General features: G+C 39.3%; 1 protein-coding gene and 1 pseudogene across 1 annotated transcript; one reads left to right on the top strand and one right to left on the bottom strand.

The window, feature by feature from the left end:
• Positions 1-2,645: 2,645 nt before the first annotated feature.
• On the bottom strand, positions 2,646-14,795 carry LOC139650258 (myosin heavy chain, fast skeletal muscle-like; annotated as a pseudogene).
• A 4,185-nt stretch (positions 14,796-18,980) lies between these two features.
• On the top strand, positions 18,981-27,126 carry xab2 (XPA binding protein 2). The gene is made up of 19 exons (XM_071526861.1): positions 18,981-19,130; positions 19,523-19,671; positions 19,971-20,094; positions 20,204-20,401; positions 20,724-20,858; positions 20,971-21,135; positions 21,308-21,452; positions 21,543-21,694; positions 22,060-22,179; positions 22,295-22,426; positions 22,571-22,702; positions 23,651-23,764; positions 23,887-24,049; positions 24,229-24,419; positions 25,288-25,410; positions 25,546-25,717; positions 25,984-26,110; positions 26,322-26,434; positions 26,561-27,126. The coding sequence occupies exons 1-19, from the start codon at positions 19,095-19,097 to the stop codon at positions 26,620-26,622; spliced, it is 2,553 nt and encodes an 850-aa protein (XP_071382962.1). The 5' UTR covers positions 18,981-19,094; the 3' UTR covers positions 26,623-27,126.
• The last annotated feature ends 608 nt before the right edge of the window (positions 27,127-27,734 follow it).

Genomic DNA, 27,734 nt, shown 5'->3' with positions numbered 1-27,734 from the left:
TTGTTTATTTTTTAGACACACTGTAAAACTTTGTTTGAAGCCTAATTTCTAACATATAAGGCCCTAACCAGAACTTCATTGCAGATGTAGCATGTTCTTCGTTGCTATTTAACATGTATAAGGTTGCTTATTCATATATTTATGTAATTTGTGGCATATACTTATGGGTAATTGTGTGTCACTTGTATCATCAAGAATGATAAAACAAAGAAACAAAGTCTCTGACCAGTGCACTTTCTGACTGAATTTACTGTAAGTAGCTTCATTTGGATTGTTAATGGCTTCATGCTTAACTAGCTGGTGTAAAATGAAGAAGAAGGCTCTCCTTTGGAACAAAGCACAGTTTCATTCTGTTCTGTCTATAAGGCATCAGGTAGACTATTCATTTACAACAATACCTTGGGTTTCTCCCTTTGTCACCCCCTGCCATCAAGCAGCACAGTATTTGCAACACCTTACCGTAACTGTCGTAACAATTGGGCATACTAAATCTTACCATATATGACAGCTGGTGGGTGACCAACACTGCTAACATTGCTATTTGACAAGATAACTTGCCCAAAACACGAAGTTGTGGCTACATAAAGGGAACGTTTGCATGTATTTACTTGGCCAGTTAGAGTTTAGGATACAGTAGCTATCAAGCATCAGTAGACTATGGAAATGTTGTTTCAGGAGATGTTTCTAAAAGACACAGGCAAGCGCAGCAGAGAGACACAGCTGAGAGAAAGGTAACAGAGTATTGATGTTAGCTAAACTCAGCATGAATAACGTTTTAGTTAAATCTCCCTTGGTTGATAGCAGTAAGCTACCTATAGAACAGAGAACCTTGACAGTTACTGATGGCAAGTTTTGTGACAGTCAGCAAAACTTAACGTTTGGTAAACTGAATACTCTACTGTAGGTCAAGTTCCCTCACAGGCTCGCTACAATATGAATAACGTCTGCGGACCAAGCCATGGAAATGCACTCTGACAATGGCTTCAAAAACATCAGACACTGCCCTGCTGATAGATGGCTGCAATACCTCGGAGGCACAGACAGGTGTCTGGAGGGAGCCAGATGCCAGAACCCGACGTGTTGACAGCATATCAATGGCAGATATTGCATGGGAGCTTTGAGTGGCTGGCGCTTAATCTTGTCCTGGATCATAGTCAAGTCAAAAATTGTACAACTTTGCAGCCTATAATGGCAAATCATCTCAGACTGGTGGTTTGTCTGTTTTCTGCGATGGTTCAACAATCACAAAAGCATTGCAGTCCTTTTGTGAATTCACATGTGAGGTTCTGACACCATAGATCTCTATAATAAGAATAAGAATGTAATTATTATTGTCCTCTATTATTATTATTATTATAATTATTATTATTATTATTATTATTATTATTATATTTTTCGTAAATAAAATCTTTCATTTATTATTAAAAAAAATAATACATTGATACCCAGAAGCATGTAAGAAAATAAACATTTTATGATAAATGGTTGTGACTTTTATTCTGGCCCTTGGTTTGGAGAAGCAGCAAAATATTATTGGTAGAGGGGCCCACAGTGAGCCTTGACTTAGAATATAGTGCCCCCCCCCCTCCCCCCCTCCAATATGAAACTACTATGGAATTATCATTTATCAATAGGCTGTTATGGGGACAGTGATTCACGAAGGACATTGGAGATATAACCCAAAATTATTACTACATAAAATTAAACAAGAGCATCATCAAGCACTATTTGAGGCTAATGATGTTACCACAAATCTCAATTTTTTGGATTGGTTGTCAACAGAATGAAACCGATTTAGAATTAGACTCTACTTCCTGGTGTAAATGATGTCACCTACATCCAGATTTTAATGATTGCTCTGATTGGTCAACCGTATGCATAGTTAATCAGGTGTTCCATAGTCTGTCAGATAATAGCCAGCCAGCTACTTGCCAAACTAGCCAAAATGTCTTTGCCTTTATTGCTGCTGGGTACCGAAGTCCCGAATATTTGTTCCCCAAAGAAATATTGGCATGCGATGGATGGCACAGTCATAGGGAACGTTAGGCTCTCGCTCAGTCCCACAAGCCTTGTACTATCTAACCATAAAACATCAAACTTTTCGTGACTGAGTTGAAATCACTGCACTGGATCTTTAAGTAGATAAAAAGTCCCAATTGAAAAAGTTCTATTTCAAAATTCCACTTTAACTGGAGATTGTAAGGTTCAATTTGTGATACAGTTATGTATCAGGAGAAATGCTTGATCAAACAAAACTTGCATCCTTTCTGCTATTGAACATCCAACACCTAGCCTCCCTGCAGCAACTCCATAAGCTAAAACATATCCTCAGACATTACAGCAGGGCTAACTGCTCTACTTAGATACATCTCCATCTAGCTGCAGTGGAGTAAATTGTTTTTCTGGGCAACCAAATAATGGAGTAATCAAAGAAGAAATGACAGGATACAGGATGGTGAAGACAATAATCATCTTTATTGAACTGTAACAGGGCATTCAACCTTTGGTTCATATTTTATGAACTCTGTTGAAAGGCCTCACTTGGCCTCAACTTCTCTTATTCAGCCTCAGACTAAAAAGAGGAGAAAATAAAAATATTAAATGAGCAATATTAAGATTCAATTTCAGTTTATCAATCAAGTCACCTAAGAGGTAGTCCTCTTTTTCTGCACAAAAATTAGAAAAAGTGTCACAATCTCTTATGTGGGAATTCAAATTTGGAATTTGCTATATACAGTAAGGCATGATTTTAATTTAGCCTATCAACAGCAAAAGTGCATAGCATATCAAATCACTGTCATGACTTCTACTGTGAACATAACTGATATCATGAGCATGCAAACAACTTATCACAAAGATACCTTTACAGCCTCACGGCTCTTGGCTCTCAGCTTGTTGACCTGGGACTCAGCGATGTCAGCACGCTCCTGAGCTTCCTCCATCTCATGCTGAACCTTCCTGTACCTGGACAGGTGAGAGTTGGCCTGCTCCTCCTGTAAAGAGTTTTAGAGTTACATTGTTTCAGTTGAAAGCGAGTTTAGATTGGCATTATTATTAATTCTGTTTGAAATGATTTATCTCATATCAATGTATAGAGCTGCAACAATTAATCAATTAATTGTCAACTATTAAATTAATCGCCAACTATTTTGATAATCGATTAATCGGTTTGAGTAATTCTTTAAGAAAAATAAGTCAAAATTCTCTGATTCCAGCTTCTTAAATGTGAATATTTTCTGGTTTCTTTACTCCTCTATGACAGTAAACTGAATATCTTTGGGTTGTGGACAAAACAAGACATTTGAGGACGTCATCTTGGGCTTTGGGAAACACTGATCGACATTTTTCACCATTTTCTGACATTTTAGAGACCAAACAACTAATCGATTAATCGAGAAAATAATCGACAGATTAATCGACAATGAAAATAATCGTTAGTTGCAGCCCTATCAATGTATTTGACTTACAGCCTCCTCAGACTGTCTCTTGTAGGCCTTGACTTTGAGCTGCAGCTTGTCCACCAGATTCTGAAGTCTGGTCACATTCTTCTTGTCCTCTTCAGTCTACAGTTATGGATTAATAAAGAGAGTGAGCAAACATAGCATGAAAGAGAAGCCTTAGTTTTATTCTAGATAGACAGAAGAGGACCTGGTAGGTGAGCTCCTTGGACTCTCCTCTCATATTTGCGGACTCCTTTAACAGCATCAGCTCCACGTCTCTGCTCAGCCTCACTTCAGTTTCCAGCTCACGCACCTGTAACATGTGACGATAAATAATAAATCAAAATTTTGTAGAGGATGTCAATACTGAGAACTTTAAGTAGATGTATTCCACACTATGAAAGTGTGATTTTCATGCGGAAACTGATAAATTGTGAGCATTTATATACAGTGCATACCCTGGACTCCAGTTTCTGGAGCTGCTTCTTGCCACCCTTCATGGCCAGATTCTCAGCCTCATCCAGACGGTGCTGCAGGTCTTTGACTGTGACCTCCAGGTTCTTCTTCATCCTCTCCAGGTGAGCACTGGTGTCCTGCTCCTTCTTCAGTTCTTCAGCCATCATGGCCGCCTGAAATGATGAACGTTCTGTCATTCCAATTCATCTGAGAAAAATTTCATTAATTATTTAACCACTATACTATTGTTAGTTTAGTGGCAAAATTTATGTCTGCAGGAAAGGCTGTAGAGACAGAGATGTAAACTCACATCAGTGATAGCCTTCTTGGCCTTCTCCTCAGCATTTCTTGCTTCCTGAACAGAATCATCCACCTCACCCTGAACCTGGACAAGGTCAGCTTCCAGCTTCTTCTTGGTGTTCATAAGACTGGTGTTCTGGATATGAGAAAAGATAAGACAATATTTTCAAGACATTCCTGTTATATCTTAGAAGAATTATGATTCAGGTTAATCTTTAACCACAAACCTGAGAGTGAAGCAGTCCCACACGCTCACTCGCATCAACCAGTTCCTGCTCAGCCACTTTGCGGCCTCTCTCTGTCTGCTCCAGAGCGACTCTCAGCTCCTCAATCTCAGCCACCATCAGACCATTTCTACGCTCCACCATGGCAACTTGCTCCTTCATTTCTTCCTGCCCTCTGATAGCATCATCAAGGTGCAGTTGGGCATCCTGGAACCAAAGATAAACGTATATATGTATTAAGTGCTTTATTCACTCTTCGATAACAACTATCAATAAATGATAGTATAAAATGTACCTTGAGCTGTCCCTGGACATTCCTCAGTTGTTTCTGGGCCTCAGCAGCCTGCCTGTTGGCGTGGCTCAGCTGAATCTCCATCTCATTCAGGTCTCCCTCCATCTTCTTCTTGATTCTCAGGGCATCATTCCTGCTCCTGACCTCAGCGTCCAGAGTGCTCTGCATGGAGTCAATCACCCTCTGGCTGTTCCTCTTGATCTGCTCCATCTCCTCATCCTTCTCTGCCAGCTTCCTGTCAACTTCACCTTTGACCTGGTTGAGCTCAAGCTGAACACGGAGAATCTTGGCCTCCTCATGCTCCAGGGTACCCTTGAAGTAATTCAAACAATTACATTATTAAAAGTAACCCATATATGATTTTCTCTAAACATACTGTCACATTTGAAATTATTTGTGATAAAAAAAAACTAACTAATAGAGCTTCTTCTATCAGCATATTTCAGAATTTCTCATCCCATTGAATGATGGGATATGGGTTATTAGCATAGCAAAAGTCCCAAATTGAAACACCTATTTTCAGTAACAGCAAGAATGATGTTTTTAGTAGCATTAGAATGTAGCATCCAAAATAATTTTGAAGATAAATGTTAATGAGAAATCCTGCATGCAGTACCTTTAAGTTACCTTTCCTCATTGTCATAATACAGTTTTGATTAAACCAACTCAAGAACTGACAACTGCTGGATTTTTATTAAAGTAGCATAACACAAGGAATCGTTGTCAACTCCTGATTTTGTTGTACCTCTGCTTCCTCCAGAGCTGACTGAATTTCAACCTTCTCACTCTCCACTGTCTTCTTAGCTTTCTCCAGCTCATGGATACTCTTTCCAGCCTCACCAATCTGTTCAGTCAGGTCTGAGATCTCCTCTACAGGAAAAAAAACAACTTTTAGTTTTTGTATGTAGTTGGCATGTTATGAATGATTATTTGTCCCAAATGTAGATAGCAGTTGACATACGCTGCAGGTTCTTGTTCTCTCTCTTCAAGGTCTCCAGTTGATCCAGAGCCTCCTCATAAGAGTTCTTCATCTTGAACATTTCAGTGCTGAGAGAGCGAGCCTCTTTCAGGGCTCCTTCCAGCTCTGCCTGGCCCTCCTCATACTTCTGTTTCCATTCTGCCAGGACCTAGTATTATATAGTAAATAAAAATGATTAATAAGTAACATAGATGTGTGTGATATTTTAATAAATCTGGTTTGATACCTTGTGTAACCCTTTACCTTATCAAAGTTCCTCTGCTTCTTGTCAAGGTTAGCAGCCACAGCATTAGCTCTCTCTACATCAATCATGAGGTCCTCCACCTCACCCTGCAGCCGCTGCTTGGTCTTTTCCAGAGAGGCACACTTTGAGTTCACAGCCTCAATGGATTCTTCAGCATCCTGCAGACGCTGGGCAAGCTTTTTCCTGCAGAGAAGGAGTTGTTTATACTCAAATGTTAGACACAGCAAATTATTTATCGGAATTATTGTAATTGTAATCTATTCTACAAAAAAGGTTAAAGGTTTTATTTACTTGGCATCTTCCAGCTCCTCAGTGCGCTGGATAGCATCAGTCTCATATTTACTCCTCCACTGAGCCACCTCGCTGTTGGCCTTGGACATGCCACGCTGCAGCTCAGCCTTAGCCTCCTGCTCCTCCTCATACTGCTCTCTGAGCAGGTCACAGTCATGGCGGGAAGATTGAACAGCATGGGCCAGGGCATTCTTGGCCTATGAAACATTACAAGAAACATGACAGTTTCATCTAACTGATGTGAGACACATGTACAAATACGCATTACCTTTCAAATTGCTCTCATACTAAGCAACAGATAATTGGCCTGAGAATGCCTGATAAAATTCAGATCCCATACCTTCACTTCCTCCTCAACATGTCTCTTGAGCTCCTCAATCTGCTGAGTGAAAGCCTGCTTGCCCCTGGTCAGCTGGGAAACAAGAGCTTCTTTTTCCTCAAGCTGGCGGGAAAACTCACCTAAAACACATAGAAATGTGTTATATATGAAATGATGAACCCACTAACATAATTGTTCATTACAGGTGACTCACCATTCTCTGTCGCGAGTCTTGCCTTCTGTGCACTCATGTCATTCAGCTGGCGAACATTCTCGTCATTTTTGGCCTTGAGTTCACTCAACTGGTCCTCAACAGTTCTGCACATTTTCTCCAGATTGCCCTGTAAACAATGAAAATTGGTATGTTACTCAAATACTATCTAACTAAATATCAAAATAGTAGTAGAAAAGAGAATATGGCAGATAGAACCTTTCTTTATTCTCCCAGTGAAAACCGTTGATATATTGAACAATAATTCCTAATTTTAAACACACACCTAATGCAATTTTCTCTTTACACACCTTTGACTTGGCAACAGCCTCCATGTTGCTAGAGAGGTCATCAATCTCCATCTTGTACTCGCTCTTCTCCTTCTCCAGCTTCTGCTTGACACGCTGGAGGTTGTCGATCTGCTCTCCCAGCTCAGCAACACTGTCAGCCTGCTTCTTGCGGAGAGCTGCTGCAGTGGCTTCATGCTGCAGGGTGGACTCCTCAAGGTCACGACGCATCTTCTGGAACTCAGCCTCGCGCTTCTTGTTCATCTCAATCTGAGCAGCCGTTGCTCCACCAGCTTCCTCAAGCCTCTCACTGATCTCCTCAAGTTCCCTGGAGAGATCAGCCCTCTGCTTCTCTACCTTGGCCCGAGCAGCCCGCTCAGCCTCAATCTCTTCCTCCAGCTCCTCAATACGAGCCTAGGATTTGATGATAGCAATGTCAAGTAGACCTATGAACCTGAATATCATGTGTTATTCTTGATTTCCTGAATCTAGTCTGTATGCCAAATGCTACCTGGAGCTCCTTGATCTTCTTCTGAAGCTGAGCACCAAGGGACTGTTCTTCCTCAATCTTACTGAGGAACTGGCTGATTTCAAAATCTTTCCTTGATATGGAGAACATGAAAGTTTTCACTGTCATAGTTCTGACTCATGTTGATGGTGTTGCATTGTGTGGGATAGTGAAAAGTAAGGATATGAACCCAAAATAAAAATAAAACTTACTTCTTGATTTTTTCGTCAGATTGCTGTTTATCATTCTCCAGATCCATTATGGATTCCTGGGCCAGTTTCAGATCTCCCTCAAGCTTCCTCTTGGCTCTCTCAAGGTCCATGCGGAGCTTCTTCTCTTGCTCCAGTGAACCCTCAAGCTATTGAATAACAGCAGTTGTAATAGTGTTTATACTTTGGGGCAGTTGAGACAAATTACTGCGGAATTACCATAAAGAGACAGTATTAACAAACAAATTTTCTCACATCGTCCACTTGCTGTTCCAGCTTGGTCTTGGCCTTGGTCAGAGTGTTGACTTTGTCTTCCTCTGCCTGGAGATCATCCAGTGTTTGCTGGTGGGCCTCTTGGAGGGCCTTCTTCTCCTTGGTTAACTTGGCAATAGACTCATCTTGAGATGCCATCTCCTCTGTCAGGTTTTTCACCTGATAGTGGAAGGAAAGGTTAGTTTTTAGTTCTATCACTTCTTATGTATATACATTCAAAACTCTAGAAGAAGTAATATTTTATCTTTTTGCATAAGTATCAATTTAAAATGAACTGAACCTTGTTCTCAGTGGCATGCTTCTCCTTCTCCACTTTGGCCAAGGTGAGCTCCAAATCGTCAATGTCTTTCTTCAGCTCAGAACATTCATCCTCCAGCTTCCTCTTTTTGGCAGTCAGTTCAGCATTGATTTCCTCCTCATCCTCCAGTCTCTCAGTTGTCTCTTTGAGTTTGGCCTCAAGCTGGATCTTGCTCTTAATGAGCCCTTCACACCTTTCCTCAGCATCAGAGAGGTTCTCCCCTTCCTATTTGAACATACATATGGTATTCACAAGCAATTTTTGGATGAAACATAATGAAGAAATGAAGTAGTAAATAACAAATATTCATTAATACAAAATAATAAAAGAAAATGGCAAATCTGCTCTTGTATTCCACTTACAGCTGATACTTGCAATTGCAGGTCATTCTTTTCCTGCAGCAGGGAAACCATCTTCTCCTCCAATTCTTTCTTCTTGGCAAGGGCGGTAGCCAGGTCCGTCTTCATCTTGTCATAGTTCTCCTTCATCTGCTGAAGTTCCTTCTCAGTCTCAGCACTCTTCAGAAGAGGCTTGACCTTGAAGTACAGTTTCAACCATGGCCAGTTTTTCACATTCATGAATGAGCGTATATTGTACTGGATGCTATAGATAGATTCTCTATAAAGCAAATCAAAAACAAAATGTAATTTTCACTGCAATGTGGTTTTGTGGAATTGCTTAGTGTAACAATAGAACAGAACAATCATATCTGGAAAGCTTTCAAATGGACTGTTCAATTCAGTATACCATATCATTATCCTACCTCCTCTCCATCATCTTGACAAACTCTCTCCTCATGACATATGCTCTGCAGAGAGCCTGAGTCATGGTCACCAGTGTAGCCAGTTTGTCATCTCTCATCTCTTCCAGGGTACCCAGCAGACCAGCTTTGAAGAACACCTACATTGTTAAATGAAGGTCAGTCATCAACTCACAAAATGATGTAGCAGAACTTACATGCAAGTAAACTCTATTCCTGTTGCCCATAAAAATGACCTTGGTGTGTCCAAACTTGTACTGAGTGTGGTCCACATCAATGGAGCCCAAGAGTTTCTCTGAAGCTTTCTTGTTGTCAATGAACTGTCCCTCAGGGATGACACTGGCATTCAATACTTTGTATCTATAAGAGAAAATGCATTATTATTCATGTTGCCACAGTGAAGATAGTGTTTATTTCCATTATATTAAAGTACATTTGTTAAGTTCAAAATCCATTGAGATATTGTATTGGGTTAGATTACCTCTGCTTGAAGTCACCATAGAGGATTCTGCTGGGGAAGCCCTTTCTGCAGATTCTGATACCCTCCAGCACGCCATTACACCTCAGCTGGTGGATGACCAGGAAGTTCTCCATAAGACCTGGACATTGTAGAAAAAAACATATTCAGTAACTTTTATATGCACATTTATATTTTGTAATAACGTGGTGCTGTTATGTTACCTGGAGTCTTTGATTCGTTGGGAATCAGGCAGCGCACAAAATGAGGGTGGGTGCTCCTCAAATTGGTCATCAGCTTGCCCAAGTTCTCCTGTGGATTGGAATTGATTATTTTAGTAATAAATTGCCATGGCAAGGTAAAATATCCACTTTATTTGAAGACATGTTTTGATTTATATCAAACCAACTTGAAAGAAAACATACTCTGAAAAGAGCAGACACAGTCTGGAAGGAACCACCCTTCTTCTTTCCACCACCCTTCTTGCCACCACCTCCCTTAGCGTCTGTTATACAAAAAATATTGTCTCATGAGAGCTACAAAAAACAACATCCACTTTTAAGACTGATTATCAAGTGCAAATGGCATTGCAGAATTTCTGTAGTTGCACATATGAACAAATTGGACACATTTTTTTACCTACCATCAGCTGCAGCATGGGATAGATACAATAAAGCGAGTAGTTTGTTTGCAGCCTTCTGGTAGAGCTGAACAACTGAATCATTCAGTGGGTCCTTGTTCTTGTCCAGCCAGCCAGTGATGTTGTAGTCCACTGTACCAGCATAGTGAACCAGGGAGAAGTGAGCCTCAGCCTTGCCCTTTGCAGGCCTTGGCTTCTCAAAGGCCTTAGTCTTGCCAAGATGCTGATCATGCAGCTTGTTCTTGAAAGTTGTGTCTGAGGCCTTTGGGAACATGCACTCCTCTTCAAGGATGGAGAAGATGCCCATTGGCTGATGGAGAATTAGGTCATATGGAAAATAATTAGCAATTTAACATGTTTTCAAAATTAAAAAAAACAGTTCCGCCAGAGAGACTTTACTTACCTTCTCAATAAGCTCAATGCAGGCAGCCAAGTCCATACCAAAATCAATGAACTCCCATTCTATGCCTTCCTTCTTATATTCCTCTTGTTCCAGGACAAACATGTGGTGGTTGAAGAACTGTTGCAGTTTCTCATTGGTGAAGTTGATGCAGAGTTGCTCCAAACTGTTGAACTATAATAATAACAGACATGAAATCACTTGAATGGCCAAGCAGTTCTAATATTATGTTACTGCTGAAGTGTTATTAATGAACTTACATCGAAGATCTCAAATCCAGCGATATCCAACACGCCAATGAAGAACTGTCTTGGCTGCTTTGTGTCCAACATCTCATTGATACGGATGACCATCCACAAGAACATTTTCTCATAGATGGACTTACACAGAGCCATGACAGCATTGTTGACCTAGAAACAGAGGCAAAGGACATGAAATATCTTATTTAAGCTTTTCTATCCGATATGCATTGTTTCATTTGCAAATATTTTACACTTCATCAGTTTTTGTAAGCTCTTTTACCTGTGGCACGGTCTGACCTTTGGTCACCATCTCATTTCCGACCTTGACTCTGGGGAAGCACAGGCATTTCAGCATATCAGCTGAGTTCAGGCCCAAGAGGTAGGCAATTTTATCAGCCACTGATGGAAAGAAATTATTTTAGCACTCAATGCACTGGACATGTTTAGAAATATGTGTTACACTGCAAACATTGTTAGGCCTGTATGCAATATAAAATATTGTTATCATAATTACCCTCTGTGCCATCAGGCTCAGCCTGCTCCTCACGCTGCTTCTGCTTGAACTTCATGTTGCCATGATGCAAGCAGGCACCAGTCAGCTTGTAGATGCCTATCTTCTCCTCAGCAGTGAAGCCCAGGATGTCAATCGCAGTCTGAATTACACATAAAAATACATATGTTAATTCAAGAGCATTTCTGCCAAGGAATACAACATTTAAATTTTGTTTGCTTTACTTACATCTGTTGCAATGAACTCTTCTACATCACTGATGCTTTTGACAGTGATTTCACCCTGACTGATCATTGGGTAGTCATAGGGGTTGGTGGTGATCAGAAGAGCCTCTGGAGGAGATTAGAGAAATGTATGTGGTTTTCTGCCAATATATAATTCTTCTTTCCCAAGTTTATGTTGTGTAGTAACATACCCAGGACCTCAGGTTTGTGCCCAGTCATTAGCTGATAGAAGATATGGTAGCTCCTCTCAGCAGACAGCTGGAAGGTTACTCTGGACTTCTCCAGCAGGTCTACGAATTTCATATGACAGTTTTATACGGATATGTATACTTAATAATTGTAACAATAAAGTCTGTACTGACATTAACTGTAAATGTGACTTACATGTTTCAATATCAGCTGAAGCCAGTTTTCCAGTGGTTCCAAAATGAATTCTGATGAATTTACCCTAAATATCCCAGGTAAAAAAAAAAAAGAAAAAGTATACTGAAGTTGTACTTATTTTCATAAGTTCATACTAAACGAACAATGTGCTATTTTGGAACAACTTTAACTATATTAAGTGTTCTTTAAATGTTACTTAAGTTCAGTTTTATTGTATTGTGAATGTATTTAGTATGCTTAGTTGTGCTAAAATGGAACAACTACGTATATGTATTGTAATTCTAATAATATACTATCCATTGCATTTAAAATACACTTTCTGAGTTTTATTTGAAGTATAATTTGAATACATGTTGTTTAGTTATATCTAAATGTATTTTCTGGAGACATTCAATATGATAATAGTTCATTAATTATTTCCAAGTAATTTGTTTGCTAGACTCTGTATCATGGAGCCTTGAGTTTCATCGTGCCTTTTACTGTTTTAACATTGTATTGATTTTATTTATACTTATAATCTGTAATTCAGTATGTCAGTGTATTTGGTTTTATGTTGGTTGTCTGCAACTTGTATATATGATTTTTGTGCAGCTGTTTTGGCCAGGTCTCTCTTGTAAAAGAGATTTTTTTTTTTAATCACAATGGGACTACCTGGTTAAATAAAGGCTAAATAAATGAATAATAGAATATCACCAGGATACTAGAAATATAACTATAAAAAAAGTAGAATAAAGAGCAATTTTTTACTGACATACCATAGGATAGTATGATAGTGTGCCATTTTAACACTTACAAAACGAGAGGAGTTGTCATTCCTCACAGTCTTGGCATTACCGTAGGCCTCCAGCAGAGGGTTGGCTGCAATGATTTGATCTTCCAGCGAACCCTACGTGAAGACAAAATGGATTCGGTGTATTAGGCATAGCCTATATTTAACTTTTTGACTTTTAGTGGGGTTTTTTTTGGTTGTTTTTTTTTTCAAAATTAATTTTTACCTGTATTTTGCCAGCTACTGGCTCTGCCTTCTTAGCTCCAGTCACTGCAATTGTTGCAAAGTACTGGATGACACGTTTGGTATTGACAGTCTTTCCTGCACCGGATTCTCCGCTGGGAGATGAGAGAGGTGTCTGGATTATTCTTTTTTCATAACTGTAAAGATCCTAAGAAGTTATTTAATAATTTGTATTTCACTCACGTAATAAGGATAGACTGGTTCTCACGATCTGAAATGCACAATCCACTTTAACTGCTGTATATGACTGGTCAAAATACAGTCATATTTAGTGTCATCACTGTCATGTCTCATCTTGTCAAACATTTGGAGATAAAGTCATGTGTCATCTCATCCAATTATAAAAAGCACACTGTAATGACTCTTATCTTACCAGTGAGCATGAACTGATAGGCATTGTCAGAGATGGAGAAGATGTGGGGTGGAGCCTCAATCCTCTTCTTGCCTCTGTATGCATTAACAACCTGAGCATCATACACAGGAAGCCACTTGTAGGGGTTCACAACGACACAGAACAGCCCAGAGTAGGTCTGTGAACAGTAGACAGTACACTCTAATTTCATGCAATGTGGCACATTGAAAATTTATTTAAATATTGCATGTTAAAGCTTCTATGTTTGAATTATCTCAATATATCATAATATAGCATTTATATTAATTCAAATCATTTTGAAAGTATAGTATAATGGCTGTAGAAAAATGAAACCATTACAGAGAAAATTGGTTTATTCTGTATGTGGCTTTCTGTGTGTTAATTCCGGGAATTGACAAGATTCTGTTTTTTCCGGGAATTGACTAGAATGGGACTTGACGAGAACTGACTAGCCAAATGAATTGCAATAACAATCATTATCAATTCATTCTGTGGCTATCTCTATTGGTGGATTTCATTATCTCCCTGTCTATTATTTTTTAAGAATCACTTATCAAGAAGTTCAAATGCATTAGCTTACTTTTTGGAAAAGGGTTCAATGTAATAAATGTCAGTTAATATAGAGTCAGCATATTAAGAATGAGTAGTATCATCATCTGTTAAATGAATACATCAATTAATTAAGGAATACAATAAAAATCCCCATTTAAGTTGTGTGTCTCATCGTCTAGTTTTAACTCCTTTAGCGCTGTTGTTATTTCCATTAAAGTCAAACTGAAATGATTTTCAAACTCTTTTATCTAATACAGTGTTGCATCAATACTATTAAGTTTTGTTGTTGTCTGTTGCTTTGTTTGCTGTATTGTTTTGAAAGTTCCTCATGTAAAGATAAAGAATAAATTCAAAAAAATCTGTGATGGAGAGATGTTGGACCTAAATGAAGATGTTCATATGTTAATATCATATAACAGCTATAATATAATAAGTTAAAAAACTCACGTAGATCATCCATGATGCAAAACGCTCTTTGAGGTTATACAGCACAGCAGGCTCATTGAGGTGGGTCATCATGGCCATGTCCTCAATCTTATCGAACTTTGGAGGATTCATGGCGTGGATGTCATCCTCTTTAACAGTCAGGGTCTGTGAAGCAAAAAAGTTCAATGTTTTACAAGAACATTCCAAATGTTTTAGAGACTTGTGATCAGGTTTCACTTCCATAAGGCAATTTGAAACAGATGAGAAATTATTACTTACTTTTCCTGAAATAGTCTCAACAGTGGCTTTGCCACCCTCTGTCTTGACAAGTTTACCCTTAAGGTACATCTCTTCAGGCTCAGCCACAAAGAAGGCGGTTTTGGCATCAAATGGAGCGGTCTGAGCCTCAATCCTCTCCCTCTCTGGCTTCCGGAGGTAGATGGCCGCGGGGCCATAGGCCTCCATCTCTGCATCTGTGCTCATGATGGCACTTTAGTGGAGACTGAAACATGAGAAGGAGTTCAGATTACTTTTATTTCAGTGAGATATAGTTGGTTTAATTGGTTTTGGTGTAGTATCTCTATCTGGTGTTCTTTTATTTGTGACATCTTTTACCTCAAGTGAACCCACCAAGTTGTACAGTATCTGTTATAGTCTGAAGATGCTATAAAAGAAAGATTGAGATGATCAGCCACTTGCCCAATAACTTGTTATAAAATCCATTTTGAATGAAAAGGAAGAAATATTTCAGACTAATTAATGCTCAAAGGGACACCAAATAATATTTTCCAGACTGTCCCATGCATACTGTACAAGAATTCTGAGATCAAAGTCAGAATTCTGAGAATAAAGTCAGAATCTCAGAATTCTGAGAATAAAGTTAGGATCTCAGAATTCAGAGATTCTGACTTTATTCTCAAAATTCTGAGATTTGATCTCAGAATTCTAGCTTTATTCTCAGAATCTCAGAATTCTGTGATTAAGCTCAAAACTCAGATAAAGTTTTCATGTGGCCCTAATTTTGCCACTCACTGCGCGTTTTGAAAAAAATAAATAAAAACCTTTGGTCGATGTTAAGTCACCCCAAGACTATTTTGACATGAAAAACAGGATGACTGCGTGTCACATGGCATTAAGGTAATATGTACTAAAAGCAAGTTTAGTAAGAAAGCATGAATAGTCATCAGCAAGCAATCATGGACCATCACCACAAATGCACTCACCTGTGTCTGGTGCCTCTCGGCTCTCAGAGTCCCAAGCTGCTGCTTTTATAGAGGGTGGAACTGTCCGGTCAGCAACAGTCCCCTACTTGGTTTGGACAAGTACCCCTGTCATCTTGTGGCCCATCTTGTGACTTGACATTGCAGGTTTATTGAGCATGGTTTTTTTTTTTTTTTTTTTTTTTTTTGTATAAAAAATATTTCATCACTGAACTGTCAGAATAGTGTTACAAAAAAAAGCTGTATAGCAAAACAAGCTCAGAATTTTGGAATAAAGCTAAAAAAAGATTATTAAAAACAAATTTTAGTACAGGTCACATATAGACTTGAAATAGCATTATTACATCAATCATGATACTCCTTAAAGTGTAATATACATTATGATCTAAACATGTGACTACTATGATGATATATATACAGTATGTTTATATAAAAGTTAAAACATTTGTGATATGGGGTTAAGCCTTGACTTTCCTTTTGAATCCATGGACTCATTGGCCGTAGTTTTGCAGATGCACTTAAATGTCATTGGTATAGAGTTTCAGGGCTTAAGCACATTTCAGATATATCTGAAATAAAATAAAATTGAGGTATGGGGTCATGTGCTTAATGTCACCAATATGAGAAAAATAAGAATTATATTTTAACTTTAAACACCTACTGTATACCACACCAGATTTTGATTTGGCAGGAGTATGCCATTTAACATTGTTAATATAATGTAATATTTTTTATAGAGATTCATTGGACATAGCTTAATTTCTGCACATAAAAAGTAAGCCTGAAAGTATGTCCTAATAGATACCATGCAATGCACAGCCTGGTTTTGAAGTACTGATTTGCTCCAATAAATGATGCTGTTACTTTCAAAAATTCTTGTAATTGATTTGATCATTTTATAATCAGGGGTTGTATCTAATTAGCTAAGCATCCTTTTAATGATACATTTCATAGTCAGGAGTGGAACTTACTTTTGGAAAAGTACCCAAATGTTGCTAGTATACAGTTGCAAGACATTGGCACATCTCATATTTCACCAATAAAATTGAATGTGAGCGCCTTTCCATAAAGTTCAAGCAGTATTACACTTCGCCCTAAATGGACTAGAGCATATGCCAACCCAGCTGAGATAAGTCCTATAATAAGTCTAACTCAAATTTATCCTCATGCCACATTTGATCCTGAGGTTGTCATTGCTGTTATGGAAACATGATGTCCTGGAAAAACTATTTTTGAAACATTGGTTCCCACATAAAAATGTCTTTCATGATCCTGACAACGGTCCACAACTGTCCGAGTTCCTTCCAGAAATGTTAAAGTTGAGTTAAATGAGAATAAGATGACCATTATTATCGTAGAAAACAGTGAACCTGCTTTACTAACTCATGGATTTATAAATATCTTTGTCTAGAAGTCATAAGAGTGATTTGATTCGCTGTTGATAAAATGATACCAAATAATGTTATACTGATGATGTAGACAGACAAACACTTCACACCTGCAGTAAGACATGAGAGACTGGGGCACAGTGTTTTCCCATAGATTTTGGGATTGGATGACTTCATTATCAGATTTGAAATTTAGCGGGATACATTTTTATTAGAAAAAAATAAAGACATTTGAATAACTATCTTCAAATACATTGGCATGCTCTGATTTTGTCCATCCAAAAGGGCACCAAAAAGGCATGGAAAAAAATATTCTTTTAAAAATAGCGATTGTGCATCTTGTATTTTACATAGATTACTGTAGGGTTAGGGTTAGTACTGGTGTTGTTGAAAAAATAAACTTCTCATCTTTCATTTGAGCCATCATTATTTTCATTATGGCTAATAATTTGGCATTGAGGAGACAGCTGGATAGACATTTTTCTCACCTGCAGTACAGGAGCATGCTTGACAGAGAAAAACAGTCATCAGTGAACTCTTAAAAGTGACTTAAGTTCCCTCACTTTCCATCACATGTAACTGTGACTTCTGGGAATGCCGCAACCAGCAGATTCAAATTAAAAGATGCCCACACTCCAGGGTATCAGTCATTCCAATAGCAATAACTAATAGCAACACGGTTATCGATAAAATTAGGCCTACTGTTAAAATTTGTAGGGCAGCATTGCTATCAAGTTAGTGTTTGCAAATCCCGTTACGAACACATGCGAGTTTGGAGCAAAGTGTGGAATGTCAAGTTTCACTTTCGTTTTCACACCAGGAGGCTCTGTTGGATTGAGTAGGCTACAATGTTGCTGGACTTCTGTACGTCTCCAAATGACAAACGTGATGTACACATCAAGCGTATTAGAGATCGATTTAGATCAACTTGCTATACATTGACCAACTTTTGATTTTACTTACTCACATTCAGGAGTTAAATGATCTAGAGACTGCTAAATTTGTCTAATTTACTCAGGGCCAGTAACATCAGTTGGAATTTAACCATTAACACCAGATAGACAGTAATGTGATATAGCCATCTCGTTGAGACTGTTTTATTTTAACTGAGAAATAAATCTGAGTATCGTTGGTATCTGTGAAAAGAGATGCTAATGGATAATATGGTTAAGGGGCAACATATGTGCAACAATCTGGCATCTAGTGTGCAAATGTATACATAGTTTCAAGGCACCACTTACAAATATACATTTCTCTAGGTTGTATTTTTGTATTCTTGGCAATATTTTCTATTCAAAATTGTTTTCATTTTTGAACAACTAAGATAATATCTGGTGTATTCAATATATTTGATTGGGATTTTAGGTTGACAGATAGAGTTCAGAGAACATGAGCATGGTATGGAAAGCCTTGGCATCCACTTGCTGAGGTCTGGAAAAAGTAAAGCATCTTCATTATGTGAAAATTATTAGTTTTTTTTTTTTATGGAATTACAGTCCATTCACCATAGAACCAGAATGGCCCAGCCACCACGAGGCACGGTGTTATTCTTTGAAGACTTTGTTGGGGGAAGAAAGATAGAATATAGAATAAAAGGGTCAAAGGTTCTCTTTTAGACACAATCCTCTCCTCAAGGGCAGTAGCCTACATAAATGAGTTGATAGTGTACCTGCTACGAAGTAACAAAGAAGAAAAACAGCAAGAACAAATAGACTTCATATTGAAAGGTAGATGTGTTTTCCAAATCAAGTTCTGTGACTGGATTTATAATAAAACATCCAGTTACATTAAACTGGTGTGAGCTGTGCTTGGTCCTCTATCAAGTAGGCTAAATTGCCATACTGAAACATGGCAATCATATATATATATATATATATATATATATATATATATATATCAATTAATGAAAAGGGGCTACTAAAAATCGGTGTTGTTTCTCATGTTCTCATGAACCCTGACACGCGCAGTTGTACACTTCCGAACAAGTACAACTACAAACGTTCCCAAGGCGAACAGATCCTGTCGACTGTCTAGCTTATGCAGTCTCTGTGGCTATTGGCTACACCGGAAGTAGCATTGTGGACTACACACGTTGGTAGAAGTTAGCCTAAAAGCTTGCAGGCTAACATTATCAATTAGTTTTTATTTCAAATGCTCATTTTCTCGAGAAAGAAATGCCTTCACTAAACGGAAAAACGGATGTCATGTTTGTAAGTTTTTTTTTTATTTGTAGTTAGCTAATGGCATTGGTTATTTAACAACGTAAGTTAACGTTAGCTAGCTAGGTAGTTAGCTTGGCTATGTGTGTAGCGTTAAAGTTAGCTATGGTCCGTAAGCTAGAACCCAGCAATATCTACTAGATATTTTTAGTCACATATGGGTGGCTCCTAAATAGTGGTAGAAATAGAGTAATTATGAACACCGATTCACGTAAGTTATTCAGTTTATTTCAACGCTCCCGAATTGGCCAGCAACTTAATGTCGGCTAATTTAGCGCAAAGTTTGGTTGGGTCGCTAGCTAGCCTAGGTGCTAAAAGTTTGTTACCACAGTTGTGATTTACCTAACGTTAATTACTATGTCCTTTGGCTTTTGTCTCTATAGGAGGAAGATGATCTTCCTTATGAAGAGGAGATCATCAGGAACCCATACTCAGTCAAGTGCTGGATGCGTTACATCGAGTTCAAACACAATGGGCCTAAATCTACCCTCAATATGATTTACGAGCGGGCTCTGAAAGAGCTACCTGGCAGGTATAAAGCATGCATATCACTGAGATACAGATTCATGCTCTGCAACATATTATTGATAGTACAGAGATACTTACAAGATAATCTTTTGACCGTGTCAGTAAATTGGGAAATTTAGCAGGCACCATCAGTTGTTGGTAAAATAGCTGGCAAGTGTTATTTTACAGTGTTTAAGATTTGGACGAGTGGCTTGACTATTGTTTAGTTGTTGGTTTAATAAATGTCCAGATGCTCATGAAGTTTAAGCTATTGTTGCTCACTTTTTTAACAATGATTCGCTCACTTTCTTGATCTTTTTACAGTTACAAGCTATGGTACAACTATCTGAGAGAAAGACGGAAACAAGTGAAAGGGAAGTGTATCACAGAGCCAGGCTATGAGGAGGTCAATAACTGCCATGAAAGGGCCCTGGTGTTCATGCATAAGGTGATGATTCTTAATCAAGCATTGAACCACTTGGCAGTTAGGATACAAAATACAGTGTGATCTGTGCAGGTGGTACTTGAAACTAACAGTCTGTCTTTCCCAACACTAGATGCCCAGAATATGGCTTGATTACTGCCAGTTCCTGGTGTCTCAGTGTAAGATCACAAGGAGCCGGCGAACATTTGACCGTGCACTCCGAGCTCTTCCTGTCACTCAGCATCCACGCATCTGGCCCCTGTATCTCCGCTTTGTCCGTAACTTGCCCCTGCCTGAGACGGCCATCAGGGTGTACCGCAGGTATCTGAAGGTGAGAGAACACTTCAAGCTCAGTCCCACAAGCATCTGTCATGTAGGATACTCTATAGGTAGGTTTCTGATGTCAGTAACTCAAGGAAATGGATATGATGTCATGTTGTAATTTGTTATGGCCTGATCATATGCTGAATACACCCTGCTATATAGAACCCTAATATGGTATATAGGAAGTGAAACACATTTTGTATGTAATCCTATTCAGTAAACTTTAATAGATTTTGACAGTAAAAATTTAGTCCAACTTTTTTCTTCAAATTCTTCTTCAAAAAGTCCTCAAATGCATTATGTTGAGATGTGCTCCCTGCACTCCACAGCTTTCTCCAGAGAATGCGGAGGAGTACATAGACTACCTACGATCTGTTGGCCGCTTGGATGAAGCAGCTGTGCGACTAGCAGCTGTTGTCAATGATGAAAGCTTTGTGTCCAAAGAGGGCAAGTCCAACTACCAGGTAGGATTTTCTTGTCATCCCTTAAACAACTCTTCATATTCATGTGGGTAGTTTTTGGAAGCTGAGCAGGAAACTTGAAAAATCCTTTTTGTGCATTCATTTCTTGTGACAGTTGTGGCATGAGCTATGCGACCTGATCTCCCAGAACCCCGATAAGGTGAACTCTCTGAATGTGGGGGCCATCATCCGAGGAGGCCTCACACGCTTCACGGACCAACTTGGCAAACTTTGGTGCTCCTTAGCTGATTATTATATCCGGAGTGGCCACTTTGAGAAGGTGGGCTTTCTCTGAATACCTTTCATGCCTATTCAGTCCATAATGCACATAAGTGCTTAAAATTAATATATTAAATGCTACAATGCTTTAGTTTTGCTGATATTCACTACCATCCGTATATGCTGGTTTGATCTGAATGACTAATGTATCAGTGTGTCTTATCATCCCTCAGGCCCGTGATGTGTACGAGGAGGCCATCCTTACTGTGGTGACAGTAAGGGATTTCACGCAAGTATTTGACAGTTACGCCCAGTTCGAGGAGAGCATGATCGCTGCCAAGATGGAGACCACCTCTGAGATGGGGCAGGATGAAGATGGTGTGTTGGGTTTGTTTTAAATGAGCAAAATCCTTTGCTTTCAATTCTCCTCGCCATGCATGTCTTACCTTTGTGTTCCTGTCCTCCCAGAGGACATAGATCTGGAGCTGAGGCTGGCCCGCTTTGAGCAGCTGATAGCCCGGCGGCCTCTCCTGTTGAACAGTGTACTTCTGCGCCAGAACCCTCATAACGTCCACGAGTGGCATAAGCGGGTAAAGCTGTATGAGGGCAATCCACGGCAGGTGAGTTTTGCAAGAAGTCCATTTCACACAATGCCATGAATCAGAATAGTGTTTCAGTCAGACTTTGCATCTGTCCCCTTATGCAGTCTTTCCTCTCTGGTCATTTATCCCCCCACAGCGAGAAAAAATTTAAATTCCCCCCCCCCCCCCCAAAAAAAAAAAGTAAACCCCTACCCCGAACAATTACAATAGCAATTATTATTAATTACCATACAGTTGTACATAAAAAACAAATAAGAGCCATTCTTATACTGCAACATTTATTGAAACTGATCCTGAAACTGGTCTAGCAGTGAAATTTACAGGTAACGCTGCCTCCATGCAATACGTTCCTGATGACTGCATGCTTAAAATGTCCTCTACAGATCATCAACACGTACACGGAGGCAGTGCAGACTGTAGATCCAATGAAGTCCACAGGGAAACCTCACTCCCTCTGGGTGTCCTTTGCTAAGTTCTACGAGGAGAATGAGCAGCTGGATGATGTAAGTCAAAGCGGTCTTCCCACAGGGATACTACAAGCATTGATTTCATGTCTATTGTGTTTTCCTCCCTTGTTTTCTTCTTTTTGTTATCTCTTTTTCTGCCTGTGTCACTTAGGCCAGGACCATCTTTGAGAAGGCCACCAAGGTGAACTACAAGCAGGTGGATGACCTGGCCGGGGTATGGTGTGAATATGGAGAGATGGAGCTACGCCACGAGAACTATGAACAGGCACTGCGCATACTGAGGGTGAGACACCAGCATATTACATCTACAGTCATTCTCACTTTTAAAGTCAAATATATATGATCAACATGAAGTTGTTCTTTACCTGTGTAAAAATGCTACAGTAGGTATAGATGTAAAATGTTATGTTTAATTATTTGAATATAGAAAGCTACAGCCATCCCATCCAAGAAAGCTGAGTACTTTGATGCATCTGAGCCGGTCCAGAACAGGGTCTACAAATCCTTGAAGGTCTGGTCTATGCTGGCGGACTTGGAGGAGAGTCTTGGCACTTTTCAGGTATGTCCTTTACATGTTTGTGCATGTTTAATTTCTATTGAGAATAGACAGTCATGGTCCTCTTCATTATGGGATAGGCTAGTTCTGCTTTATTAGAGAGTATAAGGGAATGATATGCAACAGGCAGAGATCATGGTGCAGACAAACTCACAAGCATGTAGTCTGAGCCTCTGACTGCCGGTCCACTGTGTGCTCTGGCATGTCCCTGAAATCTGAATCTTCACCCGTCCCTGTGGACTAGACAGATTTAGGCCGCATTCGGTTCCATGTAAAATGCTTCGTCTTGATGTTGTCTTCCCTTGAATCGAGGAGCGATTCCCAAAATGCCCGGATGAAAAATGACTGACAAAGTGGAATTCAGGTCCAATGTCTGTTAAACAAGGGAGCATTTATTCTCCCTCGTTCCCTCGTTTTTCCTCCCTTTCACTAAGGGTAAAAAATACAAGCTTCCAGTATGAAGTGTATCCCACACTTCTGCTCCGGTTGCTGAATCTGCGGTGAATGTAACTGAGCGATGTTGTGAAATGATATCCTATAAATGTAAGCTGTTTTGGCAACTCCAATTTTGATGTAGTTTCAGTTTTTCATAATGCTGCACCATCCATTTAAGTGTTTTCAATAACCCAGTATCCTCAAAAAAGCTGTATTTGATTTATAGAGACACGATTTTAGCTGCAATTTTATTTGGTTACAAACATGAGGGTAAAACGGCTTGTTCGAAAAGCCTTTTTTCATTTCTTTTCTGAGAGTAAATACATAGGAGTTGTGAGAGCTGTTCAGTTTTGACTTGTATTGATCCCTCACCTTTCTTCCCTTGCTGAGAACCAGAAGGGTTTACTTGTTGTACATCAGACGTTTCGTCACTAGGGGGCTCACTGAAGCATGATGATGAGGAAACAAATGCAGCCTTGGTCTTAATGCTTTCTTCATCTTCCCTTTCCTCCTCAGTCTACGAAGGCGGTGTATGACCGTATTATTGACCTCCGCATTGCCACGCCACAGATCATCATCAATTATGCCATGTTCCTGGAAGAGCACAACTACTTTGAGGAAAGCTTCAAAGTAATTACATGCTACTAATTCACAACCAAGCATTAAATCTCATTGTGTCTTTTCTTGCTCAAAGTAGCGCCCATGTAAACAATTTTCTAATATCTATGTTGATGCCTTTCAACTCTTTCTAGGCATATGAGCGTGGCATTGCTCTCTTCAGGTGGCCAAATGTGTATGACATCTGGAACACCTACCTCACCAAGTTCATTGACCGTTACGGGGGCAAGAAGCTGGAGAGAGCTAGAGATTTATTTGAACAAGCCTTGGATGGCTGTCCCGCCAAGTTTGCCAAGAGTAAGTAGCTTTGTTACAGGTATCAGACAACTCTGTTATATTCCACATTAATGTTTTTAATTAAAAAAAACAGATACTTTGTAATACTACACATTATATAGTTTTTGAATAAAGGTAAAGGAATTGTGTTCAGAATAAATGTGCTGAAGCCTATTGTACCATTGTGTCTTGCTTTCTAGCCATTTACCTGTTGTATGCTAAACTGGAAGAGGAGTTTGGTTTGGCACGACATGCCATGGCTGTCTATGAAAGAGCAACGCAGGCAGTGGAGACAGAGGAGAGGCATCACATGTTCAACATCTACATCAAGAGAGCTGCTGAAATCTATGGAGTCACCTACACCAGAGCCATTTACCAGAAGGCCATAGAGGTACATGGTAGTAAGATAGTATGACATGTACACATTACACTCCATCAGTGACCATGCTAACATGCCATGCTAGAGCTCTGATCTACTGAATTATTTTGATTTTGAGATGATTCATGTAGACACTATACTCTAGATAATGAGTCAATTTAAGTTCTTTCTCGAGCTGTAAATAATCAAATTAGGATACCTGAGCTGCCTAAAACAATGTATTTTGTCAGTGCAAAGCATGAAGCATGTGCTGTTTTTCATCTTTTTCTTGAGTTTAGAGTTATAAGGCATTCCATACAATCAGGCACATAATTGGGATAAGTAACAAATTATAATTCTACTTGTAATGTTTTTGCCATTTTTTTTTTCACACTGTAGAACAGAGATGAACATCTCTCTGTCATCAGAAACAAAGCTTTTCAAATAATTATGACTGGGGTTATTGGCACAACACCTACTACAAATTCAGACTCGTGTGAATTACAAGGCTTGCTATGAAGCTGTCACTTAAAGCCAAAGTCACTTTTTATTTGTTTTAACTTCATCTCAGTTTTACTGTTTCTCTAGATCATATTGGCATGCTTAATGTACTCATTCACAAATTAATGAATCATAATGTAAATCTCTCTTAAATCTTATATTAGTAGTGGACAGTGACTGGCAAAAGAGCCCTGGATTTCACCATCTTCTATGCTTCAAAAATTGCCTCATGTTGACAGATTACATTAGAAGCATGATACATATTCTGAATAACTAGATTATCATAATCTTTTCAAATGAGTATTTAAATAACATAATTATCTGAAACATGTAAACAGTGTTTTATCTTCAAGTGTCAGGTCATGCATTGGAGATGACCCGGGTTTTGTGTCTCCCCAAGGTCCTCCCAGATGAGCACTCCAGGGACATGTGCCTGCGCTTTGCTGATATGGAGAGTAAACTGGGTGAGATTGACCGTGGCAGAGCAATCTATTCCTACTGCTCCCAGATATGTGACCCAAGGGTAAGATGATCTACCTCCTGTCATCACCTTTTCCGATTGAACTGTTGCATTTTCTTCATCGATCGGCGCATATTTCCCACTACCACATCCTGTATTTCCCTGATGTATTAATGAACTTCCCTTTATTTCTTTCAGGTGACTGCTACTTTCTGGCAGACCTGGAAAGAATTTGAGATCCGCCACGGAAATGAGGACACCATCAGAGAAATGCTGAGGATCAAACGCAGTGTCCAGGCCACATACAACACCCAGGTCAACTTCATGTCCTCTCAGATGCTGAAGGCCACTACAAGCTCCACAGGCACTGGTGAGAGAGCATACACTAACCCATGGCTAGTATTTTTCAGCCTGGGCTAGTGCAAAAATTGCACCCAATGGCCAATTTGAATGTGGGATATTTGAAATGATATGGACATGGTAGACAAATGCTCCCACTCAGCTAGTGTCCCAAATCCTGAGGTTATGTTCCAGGAGCTAATACATGCTACTGTACTGTACAGGCATACAGTTCTGCTGAGGTTTGTGTGTCTGTGTGTGTCCAACCATTTGTCTAACCGTTTGGTTTGTGTCCAGTGTCAGACCTTGCTCCGGGCCAGATGGGGGTTGATGACATGAAGATGCTGGAGCAGAAGGCACAGCAGCTTGCTGCCGAGGCAGAACAGGACAAGCCCAAGCCCAAAGAAAAGATTCTCTTTGTCAGGTCTGTGATCCATTTTTTCCCCCTGGCCGCCACCACCCTTGTCTTCATCGCACAAAGCTACAGATGTGGTACTGGTTGTCTTTGTATGGACGGTATTACTCAAGAGAAAATGAGCTGTGGAAAGTTCCACCCTGTTTTTAATTGGGTTATGTGTGCTAAAGGAAATGGAAGCACATACTGCGTGTCTTAACCTCTGCATCTGCTTATGCAGGAGTGACACTTCTCGCAGTGAGCTGGCTGAGCTCGCCAAACAGGCCAATCCTGATGAGATCGACATTGACGATGACGATGAGGATGGAGACGACGAAGAGCAAGGACCAGATGGTGAGTGACAGACACAAAATGCCAACAGTCAAACAGCAAATATGATTTCAGTTTAAACATTCATGGATGTTTATTTTATTCATGAAAATGCTAATTGTGCTAATTGTCCTTTCCTCGTCTTCACAGAGGTGCAGCTTGAACAGAAGAGTGTCCCCACAGCTGTCTTTGGAGGGCTCAAAGAAGACTGAATGGGGGGAAAATATCAGTAGCTATCATGTGACCACACATGCAACTTTAAAAAGATGCAGTCTTTGGATTACTGTAGTCATAGAATAGACTGTATGCATTTTCAAATCTGTGTAACTACTATTGTTTCCCATTTATTTTAATAATAGAATGTGACACATTTGTACCTAATTGAATAACAGTGAGAAAGGCAACATTTGTACCTTCTCAGTATTTTCCTGGTATGCATGGCACTGCGTATTTTTGTTGTACAGTACATAAAATTATGAGCCTGTGTTAGTATTGGCCACATGATGTCAGTCTTTCTCAATTTTGCAGTTGAAGGTAATTCTTTGAGCAGTTTTCTACTAGCCAGAAATGATACAGTCGTACAATAACTTCAAGTTTGATCTACTCTGATTTTGACTCTTATTTGATGACATCAATTTGTGGAGGAATTGGCACTGAAAACATGCGGATGTACACCTGTAAAATGCAGCGATCTTTCTCTGACAGGGTGGATGTTGTTCTGCCCTAGAAAAACAAAGGGGAGGAGTTTGGTTTCTTCAAGGGAGAGTATTTGATTGAAACTGGAGCTGGGCTTTCAAGCCTCACATTGTTGGATTGAAGTTCACCATTTAGTGGCTGTCTTGCAAAACTCCACTTTTTTTTTAAAGATGCAACTGTAATTCAGACATTACTACCCACATATTAGGATCATGCACCAATCATACATGCATTTATATACTAGTAGAACAATTTGAAGACTTGACTAAATATAGAGTAGATCTACTTCAGTTTTTGATGCATAGGCCTCATGCCATTTCACTTGTGTCACCCAATCATAAGGGTTAAATTTACAGAAGAGTGGAAAGAGTGCAGATGAGGGATAAATTATGTTCTTCCATAATTAGATTAAAATAGTTTCAGGGTAATCCTCTTACATGGTTACAGCAGAGGGGTGCTAGGGGACCTCTTGGAACTTGGAAACAAAACCTGAAAAATAACTGGAAAGAAAATATGTCAGTTCACTATAATTATAAGTGAGGAACTTGAACATTTTTCCTTTTCCTCCCACTTATATTTACACTTTCTAATGCTAGGGGTGTTAACTGTTACTCTCATTCCAGCTTTT

Source organism: Centroberyx affinis, unplaced genomic scaffold (genome assembly GCF_046629955.1).
Source record: "Centroberyx affinis isolate AG114_WGS23_722 - 3 ecotype Tasmania unplaced genomic scaffold, CSIRO-AGI_Caff_v1 ptg001471l_1, whole genome shotgun sequence".
Lineage (NCBI taxonomy): Eukaryota > Metazoa > Chordata > Actinopteri > Beryciformes > Berycidae > Centroberyx > Centroberyx affinis.
The sequence above is the reverse complement of the archived record's forward strand: the minus strand, read 5'-3'. Positions and strand labels throughout refer to the sequence as shown.

What these genes read in the sequence shown, in the direction of transcription:
- xab2 (XM_071526861.1), top strand. Translation starts at nt 19,095, where the DNA reads ATGCCTTCACTAAACGGAAAAACGGATGTCATGTTT. An exon ending in GATGGGGCAGGATGAAGATG is followed by an intron (nt 21,453 to 21,542) that starts GTGTGTTGGGTT and finishes CTGTCCTCCCAG; the next exon opens with AGGACATAGATCTGGAGCTG. An exon ending in AGAATGAGCAGCTGGATGAT is followed by an intron (nt 22,180 to 22,294) that starts GTAAGTCAAAGC and finishes TGTGTCACTTAG; the next exon opens with GCCAGGACCATCTTTGAGAA.